At 40.8% G+C, this 20502-nt stretch overlaps 2 protein-coding genes across 2 annotated transcripts; both read left to right on the forward strand.

The window, feature by feature from the left end:
* Positions 1–3870: 3870 nt before the first annotated feature.
* Positions 3871–4926, forward strand: LOC111950074 (NADH dehydrogenase [ubiquinone] 1 alpha subcomplex subunit 2). Its single transcript, XM_023967423.2, has 3 exons — positions 3871–4027; positions 4509–4615; positions 4733–4926. The coding sequence occupies exons 1-3, from the start codon at positions 3924–3926 to the stop codon at positions 4822–4824; spliced, it is 303 nt and encodes a 100-aa protein (XP_023823191.1). The 5' UTR covers positions 3871–3923; the 3' UTR covers positions 4825–4926.
* A 5652-nt stretch (positions 4927–10578) lies between these two features.
* Positions 10579–19729, forward strand: LOC111951176 (arylsulfatase I-like). Its single transcript, XM_023969231.2, has 2 exons — positions 10579–11300; positions 13811–19729. Exons 1-2 carry the CDS (start codon positions 10993–10995, stop codon positions 15219–15221), a joined length of 1719 nt encoding a protein of 572 aa, XP_023824999.1. The 5' UTR covers positions 10579–10992; the 3' UTR covers positions 15222–19729.
* The last annotated feature ends 773 nt before the right edge of the window (positions 19730–20502 follow it).

The following is a 20502-nucleotide window of genomic DNA, read 5'->3' on the forward strand; positions in this document are numbered from 1 at the left end:
CTCGCAGTGGCAACCACGTGTAACAACACCTGCACAGGATCGGTACATCTGAACATCACACCTATGGGACAGGTACAGGATGGCAACAACAACTGCCCGAGTTACACAGGAACGCACAATCCTCCATTAGTGCTCAGACTGTCCACAATAGGCTGAAGAGAGGCTGGACCGAGGGCTTGGCTTGTAGGCCTGTTGTAAGGCAGGTCCTCACCAGACATCACAGGCAAAACGTCGCCTTGGGCACAAACCCACCGTCGCTGGACCAGACAAGGCCGGCAAAAAATGCTCTTCATTGACGAGTTGTGGTTTTGTCTCACCAGGGGTGATGGTCAGATTCGCGTTATATCGTCGAAGGAATGAGCGTTACACCGAGGCCTGTACTCTGGAGGGGATCGATTTGGAGGTGGAGGGTCCGTCATGGTCTGGGGAGTTGTGTCACAGCATCCTTCGGACCGAGCTTGTTGTCATTGCAGGCATATCTCAACGCTGTGTGTTACAGGGAAGACATTCTCCTCCCTATGTGGTACCCTTCCTGGCAGGCTCATCCTGACATGACCCTCCAGCATGTCAATGCACCAGCCATCCTGCTTGTTCTGGGACCTGTTGGATCGGAGGGTGAGGGCTAGGGCCATTCCCTCCAGAAATGTCTGGGACACTTGCAGGTGCCTTGCTGGAAGAGTGGGGTAACATCTCACAGCAAGAACTGGCAAATCTGGTGCAGTCCATGAGGAGATGCACTGCAGTACTTAATGCAGCTGGTGGCCACACCAGATACTGACTGTTACTTTTAATTTTGACCCCCTTTTTCATGGACACATTATTCCATTTCTGTTAGTCATATGTCTGTGGAACTTGTTCAGTTTATGTCTCAGTTGTTGAATCTTATGTTCATACAAATATTTACACATGTAAGTTAACTCTTCTGCAGGAAAATCTCATACACCCAGGTACTTCTCTGCAGCTGCCACCTACACTCATTAAAACACACTACCCCATTCCACTACTTTGACCCTATCTGTTTCTGCACCATACCAACGGCATTGGAAGACGGGACACAATGCCTCAATACACACTATAACTCTTCTGAAGTCAAATCTTGTATACCCAAATATGTCTCTGCAGCTGCCACAACAATATATATTCTCTGTGATTTGCATTCCATTTCTGCGGTACAGTTGATAACCATTGCTATGAACGCTAAGAAGCCAACCTTACAGAAGCATAACTCATTCATTGCCCTATCCCTCTGTGCTGGCACAAATCTACTACTCACTGGGATCCTCACAGGATTACTCACCCTTGACCCATCCTCCACTTTCTTCACTGACTCAGTATATGACACCCTCTTTCTGCCGTGGTCTGACTCTGGCCACTCTCGCACTGGACACTTCCGATCCCCAGCAACATGAGCACCCCTACAGTTGACACACACAACTTTATCCACCGAATCTACACCATTCTCTGTCCCATGCACACTTCCCACATCTTGGAATTTCCGTCCTACACACTGCTGCAACATGACCATAAATGTTGATCTATCAAAATAACTGATCTATCCTAACATGCTTTGTCTGGTACAGACGCTGACTCCAAAAGGACTGACAATGACTCCTCTGTTTCACCACGCTCCCCACCGGGTCGGCTTCACATCAAATGGTGGGCGTCTCAAACACCAGGAATTTTCAACTTCAATTGCTCCACCTCCGCACTTAACGCTACCCCAGAAATCCCTGCTTTCAATGGTAACATTTTCCTATGACCAAAGCAAGAAACACAGGTCGCCTGCTCCCTCTGGTCAGAAGAAACACAAACATATCACAAAGTCCACTACAGGTTAGAGAAAGTGTTTTACCATAGTACCAGTAATAAAACTATTGTGGTTAGATTCTGTTATATAAAGACATTCTCACAGAGAGGCGAATGCAGTTTCAGGTTTGGCTTTGCCTCAAATACTATCCGCTGGAGCCAAAATGACCCCTGCGAGTCTGTAACAATAATTCCACATTGGCAGGGCTGCTGAGGTAGTGAGGCTGCTCTGGGTGCCAGATCATACCATGCTGTAGCCTATTCATAGACCCTAGGTAACTATCTTCTGTCCGGGGGAGTTTTGTTAAGAGCCCAGAGGCTCGGTCTGAACATTAACACGCATCGCTTGCGGTAGTTTTGTAAACACAAGTACCTTATCTTTCATATCAGCAATAGATTATTTTCTAAAATCAGAAGGATAAATTACTAGAACGTTTATAAGGTTAGGGTTCCCACATGGCCATATTTCCATGTGACAAGAGCATGGTGTAGTTAATTAGCTTGTTAATTGTTTACACATGTTGACTGCAGTGGCTGGCCAAAAATAACTTGTTTGAAAGTTGGATCATCTTATCCTTTGAGGCTTTAAAAGTGTTCTTAAACTATGATTTTGAACATTCAAAGCAACTGTTTTGAGCCAGGAAATGTGAATCCAAATGTAGGCAGTGAACATTGCATGAGTAATTCAACTCTTATACACAACGTGATTCAGGAACATTAGCTAACGTAAACTCACCCCATTCCGTACAAATGTGTGCAACCGCAACATAAGGGGGGTAAGGGGGGGATACCTAGTCATTTTTTGCGTCATCATTGCATACGATCATCATTCCCAAAGCCGCTGTTTACTTCTAAGATCACTTTAGCACCGCCCTAAAAACCCGATTCAAATTCGACACAAACCTTCAAATAGGTATGTAAATCATACATTATATAAACTCTTTATAGTGTTTTATTTACATTTTAGAGGCGATAAGGTGATAAGTTGGACAGATCGAGTGAAAAAAAGCAATTTTCCCACACGACATCTCTCCTTCTCACTATCACGCATTAGTTTCGCTTCCCCACCCGCCATTTTTAAAAAGACCCGACGGGGCTCATTGCCTGCTTGAATTATGCAGAAACGGGTAGTGTTTAGGTCATGTAATTGATTCTGTTGGAAASGGGAGAAATTGTGCTTTACAGTGGTATTGACATTACAGTTGATCTGGAAGTATTACGTTTTTGGGGCGCTAAAATAAGGGCAATTGTACGGACCAAGGCGATGTACGAGTTTACGTTAGCTACTAATGCTAGTAGTAGGTCAGATGGTTAGCTAACCAGTGTAAAATTAAGTAAATACTACGTAAGTAATTTTTGGGGGTATCTGTACTTTACTTTACTATTTGTATTTTTTTTTACCTTTACTTTACTACATTCCTAAAGAAAAGTATGTACTTTTTACTCCATACATTTTCCTTGACACACAAAAGTACTCATAATTTTTTGAATGCCTAGCAAATATATTTTTTAAATGGTTTGCTTAATATAAGTAATTTGAAATGATTTATACTTTTACTTTTAATACTTAAGTATATTTGAGCAATTACATGTACTTTAATATTTTTTTTAATGTGGGTGACTTTCTGCTTTACTTGAATAATTTTCTATGTATGTATCTTTACTTTTTCCACCACTGTAACGTTAGTTAACTAGCTATAAACAAGCGCCTAAACTAGCTAATGTATAACCACAGACAGAACAATGAGAACATATTTGGTATAACGTTAGCTCAAACAAATCCAAAATAAATGTAATGTAGCTTCTCTCTCGTTCTCCTCGTTCTCGTTTGGGCATTTTGAAATAAATTGGATTCTGATCAACTGTTACATAAAAGTTAGCATGTAGTTAAATTTATAATCGCGGCTAGATTAATTTTGATGACCGAAATGACAATTGCTGCTCGATGTGTGGCAATCTTCATCGATTGGTATAGGCTTGATGTTCTTCCTGGCCCGAATTTTACGTTAATCTTGAACGTGGAAAGTAATTGGTTCGAATTACAACACTTCTTTTAAGTGATTTGTTGTTGAGAGTGGGCGGGTTCAGGAATATTCACCCAAAGCAGAAAAACCATCATGGCCGCGGCCGTAGTACGAGGYATTGGCTCTAACCTTGCTAAAAACCTTCGAGAGATTCGTCTACATTTGTGTCAGACATCGCCTGCGAGTCAAGGAGCAAGGTAATTTCTCAAATGTGACGATAGTTATATGTTCACGGAATAGAAAAGTGTTAACCAATATTGGCATTTTCACCATAGCTATGTTAGGTACTTCGCTAGCGGTCACCGCGAGACTCATATAACGTTAACTAGCACAAGCTACTGGACTGCCAGACAGGCGTTAACGTTACATATACACATAGTAGGTTAGCAAACAATTGCAATCAGCTCAACTGAAATAATTTGCAGATCACGCACCTATCTAGCTAAATACAGCTCTACAACATCCTTTTATATGATTTATTGTGATATTAATTCAACAGTATACATCTAAATGATACCGCTTTATCAGTCAGCTGCATTGCACTTTCCCGTTACCAGTGAGATGATTGTCTCTTGTGTACTGGCTAGCTATTTTACTACAATGGAATAGTATGTGGATAGTAACTAGTAATATGAAATGGTGAAATAACTATTTCACTGTTTATTCCATGTTCTTCAGGGATTTTGTGGAGCAGCACTATGTGGAACTGAAGAAGGCAAACCCCACATTTCCCATCCTCATCAGGGAGTGCTCGGGTGTTCAGCCTAAGCTTTGGGCAAGATATGGTGAGAGAATTGTTTCAGTACCTAGGTGTGATTAACATGTTTCACTGTATGCCAATTCAACTGCAATGTTTATGGCCATGTGTTCATGTGGATCTTTCMAATGTACCTGTTTTGCAGATTTTGGTAAAGAGAGCAGTGTGGCCCTTGACAATATGAACGCTGACCAAGTGGCTAAAGCGTTGGAGACAGTTGTGAAATCAAAAGCATGACCAGTCCAGCTGCCCTGAAGACAGTGTTGATTTGGGAATTACATGTGTATCACATACATCTCTATTGCTGTTTTAATAAATCTGAGTACTRACTTGTGACAAGCTGCTGCATTGATGTGTTCATTGTTTGTGTTTTCATGTGAATTTCATTCCATTCATAGTCATGTGAAGCTTGTAGGAGTGCTGATATTGGTAAGTAAATGATTTGATGTGCACCCAATACCCTGTTCTATAGCCCTGTTCTATGTACCCAATGGTCCGAGACAATTGCAGTGCAAGGTTCATACACAAGTGTCTGGCAACAATGTAATTTTATATTCATGCTATAGATATAAACACTTCAGTAATTAGCTTTTGAGTAAAGAAACCAGATTAAAAGAGAACCATGTTCATCATTATCAATAAACATTTCAATAATTAGCTTTTGGGTAAAGAAACCAGATTAAAAGAATCATGTTCATCATTATAAAGGTTAAACAAATATATATATCAATGAACAGTCAGAAATGACAAATGGGAGAGGAGTTCATTGTTTTCACAAGAATGTGACCAAAGTATTTTAATCCCTTTTCTTCCACAGAAAGTTGTGGAAGTGTTCATAGCTTAAAGACCAGAAAATAAAACTTGCAAGAGTACTACACTGATAATGTTATCTAGATAATGTTATCTAGCCATACTAAACCCAGCCTATATTAATACCTAAAGCATTTTAGAATTAGTTAAAACTTTGCAAACCCCATCTTCAGTGTATTTGCCAACTTCCAGGCAGTGCAAATGTGTTAGTTACTATATCCTTACTTTACTGTACCCAATTCGATCAACACTTCGAATAGGATGGTATGACTATTTTGCCTTTCCATGTCAACACATGCCTGGTTTAGCAAGGTTACTACATGTATAAAATATATGGTTAAAATGTATGTTGGACGTATCACAATACAGATGTTTCCTAAAACAAAGTGTGGGGGATCCAGGACCGAGTTTGGGGAAACCCTGCCCTAAAATGCATGTATAGAACCATAAGTACGTASATGTAGAGGACAGAACTCATTGGACTTGAATGCCCAAACACTGACTTCATGAAAAGTAGAGAAYTGTATACAAAGATGGCTTGTACTAGTGAATATACTCTCTTTACCTTTAAYGTTCTAATGCAGCTGTTTTTTAAAATATCAATATCAAATMATTTCAGGTTAATTAAGTACCTTACTGTGATTGTTTTAAAATAAAATTGTTAAAAAGAGACAAAAATAGCTTCTTAGCAAAGAGTAATTTTTCAAGCAAGAATTTTGCTTGGACTGTTTGCCTGCACTGGATTTTAWTTATRTGTGGTGAGMTTTCAGCACYSTGTGGCAGCAGTAATGTTAGCATCACCCAAGTGGGTGATACACAGAGTTATTGGAGAGGAGTAGCTAGCTAGTTAGCTAACCATCAAGCTACTAAGCCCGGAGCAAGGACGTTGGAGACAGGACAGCGAGGTGAGCTGCTGAGGCTGCGGACATGACTGTCACTGACTCTGACCGGTTCCCTCCTCCGTGACCATCCATGCCTGAAGTTCCTCTTAATGCCATCATAACCGCTTCAATTCGTCATTCATTCTTCCAGTCCCTAACTTCCCTACTGTGTTACAATGTTATTGTTTTGTAATGTGCTTTTGTATACGCAATTCAGATTTTAGCTGCCATGTATACAAAATAAAACTAAACAAGAACAACTAATCACAGAACACATGTTCTATTCTGATGTCATACCTGGCGTCTGGCTCCGGTAAAGAATAGATATGGTCTAAATCARCCCAACCAAACAACAGACTCTCAAACTCTGGTTCATGTGACTAGAAATATCTTCTCATACTAAACCATATCGCTATGATTGTCAATGAACCATTAATAAACATTTTGTCTTATTTACTCTCTGTATGTATATCGTGACAAAACCGTCAGATAATGCTGGAACAGATGTGTGAGTTTCAGTGAGTAGAGTAAATATGAACGCTAACCACATGGGCATAGTCTTGTGCTTTTCATGTCGGACACATGACACGTTTTCCTGTTGCCCTCCTCCTCTATTTTCCTTCCACCAATGCCAACTGCTCATTCCTCTGGCCCCACCATTTTAAATATAGGAAGATCTTCTAACATGAATGATCATTGGCAGATCATTGTCTGCCATTCAGTAAAAATKATATTGGATCTCAAATACTGTGAGTGTCACAACTACACTCCCTCTCAAAGCAGGTCTTTGCATTGAGGATGTTTGCACCGTMTCCTGTGACTTCATACACACTTCAACCACCGAGGACGATTAATCCATCAATTCAATAGAAAATCAGTAGAGTTCACTTTCATACTCTCTGTTTTGTTGGAACATTCCCTTTCACAAAGCTGTACAGTTTCAAAGTTGTTAATGCTACGTCTCCTTACAAATATCTATTTCCTTTTTCAGTGTGGGAGGAAAGGACTTTGAAGGACAGAAGGCAAAAACAGAACGTTTCAAAAACCTCAGTCACGAAACTATGGAAGACAGCTCTTATGAGCTAAGGTAAATAATCGGAGGCACTTCCCTCTCCAGTGGAAAACRGAGAGAGAAAATCAATGTTTCAATGGTGGAATGCTACAGAGCGGTAAAAGAAACCACTGTCTGTKTCCCAATGCCCAGGTGGACCATAAATATCCAGTTGCAGCCAAGTTAAACACTAACACTGGAGCTAAMGCTAACTCCATGGCAGCAGAGACCCTCCTCTGCACTGGGGCTGGTCAACAAGGTTATCCTAGGTACACAGGCATACTTCCTATTCAAAAAAAGAAAACAGTTGATAAAGAAAACATTTGCAGGCATAGATCAGGCAACGTTGGTGGATTCTTGACACTTGACATTGTGCTATGACCCCTTTTTGGTGGTGGCGTAGCGGTGAGGCAGCAAAATCATTGCTTTGTGTTGAGTGAAATGGGATGAACTTTTGGCACACTTTAGTTGCACTGTAAAGGTAATATTGTGCCTAGGGCTATAGAGGGAAGAGGGATGTACTTGTTAGGSAGTGGTGAAAAAAGTAYCCAATTGTCATATTTGAGTAAAAGTAGATATACCTTAATAGAAAATGACTCAAGTGAAAGTCACCCAGTAAAATACTACTTGAGTAAGTCTAAAAGTATTTGGTTTTAAATATATTTAAGTATCAAAAGTAAATGCAATTGCTAAACTAATACATAAGTATCAAAAGTAAAAGTATAAATCATTTCAAATTCCCTATATTAATACAACCAGATAGCACATTTTTGTTTTTTACATTTATGGATAGCCAGGAGCACACTCCAACACCCAKACATAATTTACAAATTAAGTATTTGGAACATGACACATTTCCCTGTTGCCTACCATCTCTATTTTCCGCTAGATCAGAGACAGYAGTGATGACCAGGGATGTTCTCTTTTATAAGTGTGTGAATTGGACCATTTTCCTGTCCTGTTAAGCATAACAWTTTTTACTTTTGGGTGTCAAGGAAAATGTATGGAGTAAAAAGTACATTATCTTCTATAGTAATGTAGTGGAGTAAAAGTAAAAGTTGTCAAAAATATAAATAGTCAAGTAAAGTACAGATACCCCAAAAACTACTTAAGTAGAACTTTAAAGTATTTTACTTAAGTACTTTACACCACTGTTGTTAGTGTGTGTGTGTTTGATTTGACAGYAGGAAGCGTACCATGTGAACACACAAGTATATTGCAGGGGCCTCTAAAAGTGACAGGTAAATCTGATTCTCCATCAACCTTACATATACAGTTGAAGTTGGAAGTTTACATATACCTTAGCCAAATACATTTAAACTCTTGTTTTTCAATTCCTGACATTTAATCCGAGTAAAAAGTCCCTGTTTTWGGTCAGTTAGGATCACCACTTTATTTTAAGAATGTGAAATGYCAGAATAATAGTAGAGAGAATTATTTATTTCAGCTTTTATTTCATTCATCACATTCCCAGTGGGTTTACATACACTCAATTAGTATTGGTAGCATTGCCTTTAAATTGTTTAACTTGGGTCAAATGTTTCGGGTAGCCTTCCACAAGCTTCCCACAATAAGTTGGGTGGATTTTGGCCCATTCCTCCTGACAGAGCTGGTGTAACTGAGTCAGGTTTATAGGCCTCCTTGCCTACACGCTTTTTCAGTTCTGCCCACAAAGTTTCTAAAGGATTGAGGTCCGGGCTTTAACTTCATGACTGATGTCTTGAGATRTTGCTTCAATATATCCACATAATTTCCCTGCCTCATGATGCCATCTATTTTGTGAAGTGCACCAGTCCCTCCTGAAGCAAAGAACCCCCAGAACATGATGCTGCCACCCCCGGGCTTCACGGTTGGGATGGTGTTCTTCGGCTTGAAAGCCTCCCCCTTTTTCCTCCAAACATAGTGATGGTCATTATGGCTAAACAGTTCTATTTTTGTTTCATCAGACCAGAGGACATTTCTCCAAAAAGTATGATCTTTGTCCCCATGTGCAGTTGCAAACCGTAGTCTGGCTTTTTTATGGCGGTTTTGGAGCAGTGGGTTCTTCCTTGCTGAGCGGCCTTTCAGGTTATGTCGATATAGGACTCGTTTTACTGTGGATATGATACTTTTGTACTGTTTCCTCCAGCATCTTCACAAGGTCCTTTGCTGTTGTTCTGGGATTGATTTGCACCTTTCGCACCAAAGTGCGTTAATCTCTAGGAGACAGAACGCGTCTCCTTCCTGAGCGGTATGACGGCTGCGTGGTCCCATGGTGTTTATACTTGGCTGACTTGTTTTGATTTTCCCATGATGTCAAGCAAAGTTTGAAGGTAGGCCTTGAAATACATCCACAGGTACACCTCCAATTGACTCAAATGATGTCAACTAGCCCATCAGAAGCTTCCAAAGCCATGACATCATTTTCTGGAATTTTCCAAGCTGTTTAAAGGCACAGTCAGCTTAGTGTATGTAAACTTCTGACCCACTGGAATTGCGATACAGTGATTTATAGGTGAAGTAATCTGTCTGTAAACGATTGTTGGAAAAATGACTTGTGTCATGCACAAAGTAGATGTCCTAACCGACTTGCAACTAAAGTTTTGTTAACCAGAAATTTGTGGAGTGGTTGAAAAACGAGTTTTAATGACTCCAACCTAAGTGTATGTAAACTTCCGACTTCAACTGTACCTTCTCTTTGTAGCCGCATCCTAGCCGAGGGCATGGAGTCTATAAAGGGATATATAATGTAGTGCTAGATTACTGCACACATAGACTGATTAGGAGGTAGACGTCCTGGTTCATGATTCKCCTCTCTAAAGGGCAGGGTCCATCACACAACCTTTGGAATACAGCAGTAGCCACAACATACGCCTACATGTAGGCTGACTGAAACCCGCCTACTCCCATTCTGACTTTAAATATTAGAGTTATCATCATATCATGAAATATAAAGTCTGTCGTAGAACTTTTGAAATGCAGACAGGCKACTTAAATAACATGGGCATACTTGAGCACAAGAAAGGCCTAATTGTAGTATGTTCACTTTAGCCTACTCCCATTCTAACTTTAATAATAAAGTGATTCTACCCATAATCCGAGATTTTTGATTTATGTTCGTTTAAAAAAACTTGTTGCGTAAAATAAATGATTTTATTTCAATGCAGGGTCTAGGCAACTTTCCTTGAGATGAGCCGCACCGGGMTTTTCTTGTACCAGGGGCAGAGGGTGGGTCCATGAAGGGGTCTTGTTTCATGTTCGGTGATGAGACGCGGGCGGAGTTAACAACCACTGAGAGGAGAAATAGTGGAAAAGATAGGCTAATGTGGGCTACTGTAAATATCAAACCATACTTGGCCGGCCAGTGTTTAGTGAGGACTAGGGAATGGTTATCAGCGTGCCTGGAAACGATGCAACTTTATAATGTGCAGTAGTAGCTTTCAAAGTTTAGAGGCCAAGTTTACAGAAGAGAAGCTTGGACGTTGTAAACGCAGAAGACCGTCGTGATGACGAATGAGAATCTGCGGCAGAAACAATGTTTCCACTCTGCATCCTAGGATCATCAATTACGCGCGTGTGTATACGTATTATTTCAAGAATGTGTGTAATACAAAAAGAAAAACCAGAGACTAGAGTGCGAGTACCCTAACGACTCTGTCCAAGTACACTCTAAAATCAGTAAAAATGCACGCAGTTACCAGCCTCTCAATGGTCAGTCTGTTAAGTTTTGGCTACCTATCCATGGACTGGATCAAGCCGAATCAAGTGGAGGAGCACACTCAAAACGATGCCTCTATTACGTTTGAGSCWAAGCAACCACCACACATTATATTCATACTGACGGATGACCAAGGCTTCAATGACATAGGTTATCACAACCCGGACATTCGGACTCCAACTCTGGACAAACTGGCCGCGGAGGGGGTGAAGCTGGAGAATTACTATGTTCAACCTATCTGCACTCCGTCACGCAGTCAGTTGATCACGGGCAGGTAAGCATAAAAGCCTCAGCATCCGGCGTTTTGACACGGATATCCTTGAAGATGTGCTTGTAATTGGTTCTCTTGATCACAGATTAAACATAACACGAATTGTTTTATGTGGGCAACATTATCGGCAATGACAGTGTACAGCCAGGTGAGTAATTACAAGTATAGAGAAACCACAAAACGTTATAATGCATCATCTCCTGATCAAGATGCTGGTTGCGTTTGGTGATAAATATGTGCATGCATGGTACAATGCATTCCTTTGTTAGCCAACTTGTGTGCCCCTTAGGGCCTAAGAGTCCCTAAGACTCAGAGTCCCTAAAAATCTCTCATTCTGCCCCTGAACAAGGCAGTTAACCCACTGTTCCTAGGCTGTCATTGTAAATAAAAATGTGTTCTTAACTGACTTTCCTAGTTAAATGAAGGTTAAAAAATAAATTTTAAAAAGACTGAACTATGCAGTGCCCTGACATATGTAGAGTACTTTGAAGTGTCTCATTCAGCACTGAAAACAACTGTTAAATGTTTGCACTAATGGTGTGTCCCTTGAGCTGACTCATCCAGAGCAACCGTAACATTTACTGGAAGTACTACTGCTGGCATCGACAGTATGTCATAACAGATGAGTTAGAGGATCATTCACAAGGTTCGGAATTCTCAGCGAATGAAGGCGAGTCGGGAAAGCGAAACAAAATTGCTTAGTTTTCCCACAGACATTGAACAGAGATTGAATAMATCTACAATAGAGGTCAGGGATACTGTCATTTGCCAAATAGTCACTTATTTTACTATAACTTACCAGGAAAGAGCTGTACACTGTTGGGGGAGATCAATGCTCTAGTAGATACCTCTGTTTCTACCCAGGGTACATGAGTAGAAACATCTGCTGTTGAGAGCAACGTGGAGAGCTGCAGGATGAGGCCAGTAATTGTGAAACAATGGATGAGGGCTGTTAAAGACTGGATAAACACAACCATATGAGCGCCAGGGTAGGAAAATWATTGAAAGGGAACGACACAAATGCTTGGATGGAGTCCTTGCCTCCTCAAAGTTGTGTGTCTGAAACAAACACGGGCTATATTCCCTCTATCATAGTACTCCGAGTAGGTTGTACTTGTTGATATGTCCTAACATCTCTTCAAGTTCACAACTTGGGGGAGGTCTTACCAGGACAATGTACGTTTGTGGAAACATTTTGTGAAAATGGATTGCCAGGAACTTTTTTCATTGCAGGGTTTGCTTGACCGACTGTTCTTGAGTGGTGAAGTTGACATACCACACAGCTGCTGCACTGCATCCTGAACAATAGCTGTGGGGCCGTCAGAGCACTTTGTCTGTGTGTGTGTGTGTGTGTGTGTTTGTGTGCACGTGTGTGTGTAATGGGGTTGGTTGGTAGCCTGTCACTAGGGGATCTCTCTTGCAAAGAAACAGTTCACCCCAGAGTCGGAATCTCCAGAGTGTTTCTAAGAAGAATTGAATTAGCTGTTTTCTCCCCAGCAACTCTCAGCTAATGAACAACCCACAGGGGAGGGTGATGAACAGGAGCAAGACAGTTGTTTTTTGGGGCTGAGGAGTGAGGACATGACACACTCACTATGTGCCTGAAAGAGATGTGGACAGAAGGCCAAGGCCTAATAACCATCCTATTGACTGTTAAAGCTATGAGGAATGAAGAGAGAGAAAAGAGCCATGGGAATGTTTCTGTATAGGTGTGTGTATATCTGYACTGCGTCACCCATTACATGAACTCTCAGTGGACTCTCTCTCACCACATGCTCATTTTGGACTTGGTGTGGGTCGTGGGAGGAAGGGACTTGTCTGAAGGAAGTGGAGTGTGTCTGCTTACTGCAGTGTAGACCACCCAGATATCAGACCACGCTAAGAACCTGGGTGGCCAGACAAACGTTATATAKGGACAAGGTGCAAGTGTTTTCATGTGGTACAATGTAACTGAAGTGCTACACGGTGATATAAATAGGTACGTGTTCAGGACTGATGAAAACTTCAATATCTCTTCTTTTACCTGGAATGTTTTGGTATTTCTGTTAGTGGCCGCAGCACCTTTTCAACATCAGTGTTTACTATAGTTCAATAGGGGGATATACTCGTTCTTCTGATTCCTGCAACATTCCTTTGCTCGCTCACCCATATCCTTGCAAAGTATCCCAACAGTACCMTTCTCCTTCCCTGGTGGGTGACAAGCTGTTGCACACTTCTGGCCGAAAACAGATGCTAATGTTTAGAAGAGTTTCCTTCAAGACTAATTGACTTAATGAATTGCCTTTAATGTCTTGAAAGCTGCAGTCAGGCTGTAAAACAAGCTTTGCCAACCACATAGTAATTTAATGGTTGGTAGAGCACAGCATACTTATCTGTGAGGAAAGTGTATCTTCAATAAGAGTGTTCTCAGCATCATGACTCTATTGATCAGCTCCAGCATTGAATGGGTTTATTTTACACAATGAATGAAGATGAATAAGATTAGCTGTTGGAAATTATTTCTCCCTACACAGATACCAGATCCACACAGGYCTCCAGCACTCCATCATCCGGCCTCGACAGCCCAACTGCCTCCCCCTGGACATGACCACACTCCCACAGCGGCTGCAGGAAGCRGGGTACGCTACTCACATGGTGGGCAAATGGCACCTTGGCTTCTACAGGAAGGAGTGTCTGCCCACGCGCCGAGGCTTCCACAGCTACTTTGGCTCTCTGACGGGCAGTGTGGACTACTACACGTATGGCTCCTGTGACGGACCAGGCCTGTGTGGCTACGACCTCCATGAGGGGGAGACCGTGGCCTGGGGCCGTGGAGGCAAGTTCTCCACCCACCTCTACACGCAGAGGGTACGCAAGATCCTGTCCACTCACGACCCRTCCCGCCAGCCCCTSTTCATGTTCCTCTCTCTCCAGGCTGTGCACACACCCCTGCAGTCGCCCAAGGCCTACATCTACCCCTACCGCGGGATGGGGAACGTAGCCAGAAGGAAGTACGCAGCCTTGGTGTCCATCGTCGACGAGGCTGTACGMAATGTCACCTACGCTCTGCGCAAGTACGGCTACTAYCGCAACAGTGTGCTCATCTTCTCCACTGACAACGGTGCCCAGCCGTTCACTGGGGGGAGTAACTGGCCCCTRCGGGGGCGTAAGGGGACCTACTGGGAGGGAGGGGTCCGTGGGGTGGGCTTCGTACACAGCCCCCTGCTGCGTCACAAGCGGAGGGTTTCCAAGGCCCTCCTGCACATCACTGACTGGTACCCAACCCTGGTTGGTCTGGCTGGGGGTAACGTGTCACTGACTGAGGGTCTTGACGGCTACAATGTATGGCCAACCATCAGTGAGGGCAGAGAGTCCCCACGCCTGGAGATCCTCCATAACATTGACCCACTCCACCGGCGCTCTGGCCTGGCGTCTGCGTCTGGACAGGAGGCCCAGCATGTGTGGGACACCTCGGTCCAAGCTGCCATCCGGGTGGGGGACTGGAAGCTGCTGACAGGGGACCCGGGCCATGGAGACTGGGTCCCACCACAGGTACTGGCCAACTTCCCAGGAAGCTGGTGGAACCTGGAGCGGAACACTGAGGSAACAGGGAAGTCTGTGTGGCTCTTCAACATCACAGGAGACCCCTATGAACGCAGTGACATGGCTGTGCAGAGGCCTGATGTGGTCAAGAAGCTGCTAGCACGTYTGGCCTACTACAACTGCACTGCCGTCCCTGTTAGGTTCCCCACCGAYGATCCCCGGGCCAATCCAGACCGCAACGGGGGGGCCTGGGTACCCTGGGTYGGGGGGGACGAGGACGAGCCGAAATGGAACGGGGTCTATAAGAAAGGGAGGAATAAAAAGAAGAAGAAATGCAAGCTGTGCAAACTGAGATCCTTTTTCAAGAAACTGAATACAAGGATAATGTCCAATAGAATATGAGGTGGGAAAGTCAATGACACTCAGTCACAAGTAGCCTATACATTTTACACTGCAAGAATAATCTGAGCCAGCAAACACTTTGTGTGTGTGTGACAATGGAAAATGATGTTTACTATACTGCATCTCGTTGAGTGTGCTTTCATATGGTTTTTGGATGTCGGACTATTGGGTTCTATTGTGTTTATTACATTTTCTATTTGATCCATTTGTAGTGTGTAGCTAAGTGAATTCAACATGTTTATGTTGACCTACTCACTCGGGGTTGTTTCAGCAGTAATGACATGAACTGACCTGTTTTTTTCTATATTTTTGAAAATATCTAAGTAAAGAAACAACTGTTCTAATTAAACAGAAGCTAATGGGTGATTCCTCATGAAATTAGAACAACACAAGCCCATGATTTTGGSGATTTTCATATCATTTAATCGATAGAAGAGTCCTTTGGAGGAAGGATTGTTGACGTGTATTTGACATTTGTATCTTTTTGGCCTTACCTGGGCCTCTTTTTAAAGCTGTGATCCGCGATAGGCAAAACAGAGCCATTGGCCGCCCCAAGCGCATTCGTTTTGGTTTGAAGAAACTAGCGTCAAGAATTGTGGTAAAAAAAAAAATCGTTAGTACATACTATACTTTTCTATCGCGCGTGCAATGATATGCTGAGGGAAAAAACAGTGTTCGTTGTTTTAAAACATCTTTGCTATTGTAATATTGCAAATGGACAATGGACCGATTGCAGCTTTAAGACTCGAAAATGTTTTACAGCTTGCTCTGCAAATATGAGTAGTATTTGGAGTTAAATTATAATTGTCTTACATTAATTAATGCATTTTGKAAAATATAGACATGTAAAATGTACCATTTTTGATTTGGCWAATKTTTCTATTGTTGAACATAATATGTTCAATGGGMATATCTAAGTTCCAGAGTGGGATCTTTTGCTCGTTTTAAAGTAATGATTCATTTTAAAGAGCAATATGTGCATGTTAGGCAGGTTTCCATTTAAGTTTATACTACAAAGCAAAAGCTATGTCGCAAAATAACACTGCAACATGTGTAATGGAAACTGCAGCTATAGGATAAATGTCCTAAAGATCAACAAAATGTTTATCCATTCGACAGGGGTGGGTTTTTTCTTTTGTCTTTCTTTGTTTATTGCGACAAATGATGTAACCTGTGTTTTTACGAATAAATGATGATTGCCGAATAATTTCGAAGGTACGTGGGGCATGTGATGTCATCACATAACTACAGTATCTTCAGAAATGATTCATCACACACTTTGACTAAATGTTACAGCCTGAATTAAAAATTKATAAAATGTCGATTTTTTTTGTCACTGGCCTACACACAATACCCCATAATGTCAAAGTGGAATTATGTTTTTCTAAATGTTTACAAATAAAGGAAAAATAAAATCCCGAAATGTCTTGAGTCAATACGTAATCTTTGCCTTTGTTATGGCAAACCTAAATAATTTCAGGAGTAAAAATTCACAGAAGTTGCATGTACTCCCTCTGTGTGCAATAATAGTGTTTAACATGTTTTTTTTATGACTAGCTCATCTCTGTAACCCACACAAACAATTATCTGTAAGGTCCCTCAGTCGAGCAGTGAATTTCAAACATAGATTCAACCACAAAGACCACTGAGGTTTTCCAGCATCTAGCAAAAAAAGGGCACCTACTGTTTTGTTACATGGGTAAAAATACAAATATATATCCGTTTGACCATGGTAAAGTTAATAATTACACTTTATATTGTCGTATCAATACACCCAGTGAAAACAAAGATACAGGCGTCCTTCCTAACTCAATTGCCAGAGAGGAAGGAAACCGCTCAGGGATTTCACCATGAGGCCAAGGTTGACTTTAAAACGTTACAGAGTTTAATGGCTGTGATAGGAGAGAAGTTAGGATGCATCAACAACATTGTAGTTACTCCACAATACTAACCTAATTGAAAGAGTGAAAAGAAGGAAGCCTGTACAGAATWAAAATATTCCAAAACATGCATTCTGTTTGCAACAAGGCACTAAAGTAATACTGCAAAAAAAAAAATGGTCTTGAATGCAGGTGTTATGTTTGGGGCAAATCCAATACAACACTTACTGAGTACCACTCTCCATATTTTCAAGCATAGTGGTGGTTGCATCATGTTAGGGGGATGCTTGTAATTGTTAAGTGGGGAGTTTCTTCAGGATACAGAAGAAATGTAATGGAGCTAAGCACAGGCGAAATCGGTCTGGCTCGGTCTGCTTCCACTCGACACTGGGAGATGAATTCACCTTTCAGCAGGACAATAACCTAAAACACAAGGTCAAATCTACACTGGAGTTGCTTACCAAGAAGACAGTGAATGTTCCTGAGTGGCCTGGTTACAGTTTTGACTTAAATCGGCTTGAAATTCTATGGCAAGACTTGAAAATGGCTGTTTAGCAATGATCAACAACCAATTTGACAGAACTTAAAGAATTTTGAAAAGGATAATGGGCAAATATTGTACTTTCCAAGTGTGCAAAGCTCTTAGACACTTACCCAGAAAGACTCCCTGCTGTAATCGCTGCCAAAGCTGATTCTAATACGAATTGAGTCAGGGGTGTGAATACTTATGTAAATGAGATATTTCTGTATTTCATTTTCAAGAAATGTGCAAATATTTCAAAAAACACTTTAAAACTTTTTCTTTATGGGTTATTGTGTGTAGATGTGTGATTTAATCCRTTTKGAATTCAGGCTGTAATACGACAAAATGTGGAATAAGTCAAGGGGTARGAATACTTTCTGAAGGCACTGTATAAAGCTCCACTCCACATATGTAAATGCCTACTGCTTGCTAAATCTATTTTTCAACTATAAAAAAATGATGTTTCTTTGCAGGACAAGGATTGTCTTGATTTTCAAGAATGCCAGAATTGTTCGCCTTGCTTTTCTGGTTGGCTGGATGCAAKTTTCACCATCCAATTATTTCAGATATACAGGAGAGCAAGTCTCACCTTGGCACGGACCATGGCAATAGGCTAATTTGACACATGAGAATTATTAGAATACGGCAAATATTAGTCTACTCTTGCATTCTGTCCATGCTGACTTGTGTGTGCTACCAGAGACATGAAACAAATAGGTGGGAAGGCATACATGCTGTCACAAATGGGATAATTTGTCTATAAGTAGCAGAGATCCACTCCAGAACGTTGATATGCATGTAGAGTGTATTATGGTCAACAATATATTGAAAAATTAGTCAGATACATTTTTTGTATATTTTTTCAATATTTATAAATGTATGTAAGAAAATACTACTCATATTACATAGCAAGTRGTGAAGCTTCATATGAGACCAATTTCTGCTTTGTAGCACCTACAGATGAAACATTATGGAGTCTTAACGGACTTAACAGACATTTAGGTAAGGCCAAAATATCACAAACATTCCAACTTCAATTAATTATTTCCCAATTATGCTTTAAGATACAAATGTCAAATATATGTCAACAATCCTTCCTCCAAAGGACTCTTCTCTGGATAACATTTTGTGAATATCCCCAAAATCATGATCTTGTTTTGTTCTAGTTTTCACACTAATGTCATATTCCTCTTCACTTCTTTGTGAAAACCACAGACATCCTCACCTTGACAACAGACACAGACCATTGGTCGCTTCTTATACAAGTCACTTCCTTGAATGTACTGTATGTCATCCTACACCAGCTGATAGGCCAGCCTGGTCTCATAGACTAGACGTAACATAGTAAATGTCAGTACAGGACACTGAAATTAGTATGATATGTTACGTTTGGTGTGGTTAAATAAGACAGATGGATACTTAAGGCAAAGGAAAACTTAAAAGAAGAGTGTTGGTAAAATACTTAGTCCGTAGTTATTATTTTCTGATTGCTCTCTTAATGTCACAACCGTCTGGAAAAAGTTGTTAAGGGTGCTGTGCTGATAGTGTCTTGTCTCCAATGGAAACCATTAAACTCTGTAGTTAAAGATGCACTATGCAGAAATCTCTCAGCCATTTCCTGGTTGGAACAGATCTACCACTTCAAAGCTGCAATATGTAACTTTTTGGGCGACAAAAACAAATTTACATAGAAATGTTGTCTAATTGAAAGCAAGTCTAAGAAGCAGTAGATGCTGTATGTTCTATGTGTGTTATTTCTATGCTTCCCGTTCTTAAGTTTTGTTTTTGAGTCTTTTACGTTCGGTTTTGTTCACCAGCTTCAAACAGCTGAAAATACTATMTTTTTGTTTATGTAAAATATATTTCACAGCGGGTTTAGATGGTACAAAGATTCTCTRCACTATACTTGCTTGTTTTGTCACATAAACTGAAATTAGGTGAACTATTAAAATTTTAGCAACCAGGAAATGGCGGAGTGATTTCTGCATAGTGCATCTTTAATGATTTATTCAGAAGTCTACCAAGAAAGTACTGTAAGTGGAGCTCTTAGCATGGGTGGAATGTTATTMATATTTTTCAKAATTAATAAACTTCTTTTTTTTTAACACAGAAAATCTGGTGTTTCTATGTCAAACGCTTTTGTTATATTTCAGTCTTCTGTAATGTATATAAAGTGTAATATTGGGATGCAAACTCAAAATGGAATATATTTCAACTCTATATCTGACATGGTACAAGGTGTCTTCTTTTTTCTAAGCCCATAACCATGTGTGTGAAGTGTATACTTTTCTTTCAAAGTAGATTTGTTTAAGACCCTGATTTAGCCCACTGCAGCAAAAGGTTAAACACAGCTGGGGACTACTTCTTCTACACACTATAAATCATGTTTTCACCAAAACACTACAGTTTTAGACTGACTCTGCTCTCCGCCTTCCAATTTCCCAGAGAACAGCTTGACACAAGCTTTCAGGAAGCTAACCAAGAAAACAACTTAACTGTAGTAGAAAGTCAAAGTATTTACTGTGGCTTTCAAAAAGACTAAAGATCGTTAGAGGAGTGAATACAGAAAGACTCATCCAAACGTAATTACCGGTATCTCCTGACCTAATCGTAGGCGTCCAAGAAAAACAAAATGTCCAGGAAAAATACTCGGGCCATTATCTCTTATCTGCAACTGTTCAGTAAACTAGATGTAAATTGATAGCTGACAACATGCTTGGTTGAATCTGGCAACTTAAGAAATATTTTTGGTTTTTCTAACAGAAATTGATTTATCCATTTAATATCATTGGGCTCATGCCCAGAAAAGATATACATTATGTTTTGGAACAGATTAATCACACTAAAAAGTTTCTCTAGATTATTGTTGTTTCTTAAA

Source organism: Salvelinus sp. IW2-2015, linkage group LG23, assembly GCF_002910315.2.
Source record: "Salvelinus sp. IW2-2015 linkage group LG23, ASM291031v2, whole genome shotgun sequence".
NCBI classification, from domain to species: Eukaryota; Metazoa; Chordata; class Actinopteri; order Salmoniformes; family Salmonidae; genus Salvelinus; species Salvelinus sp. IW2-2015.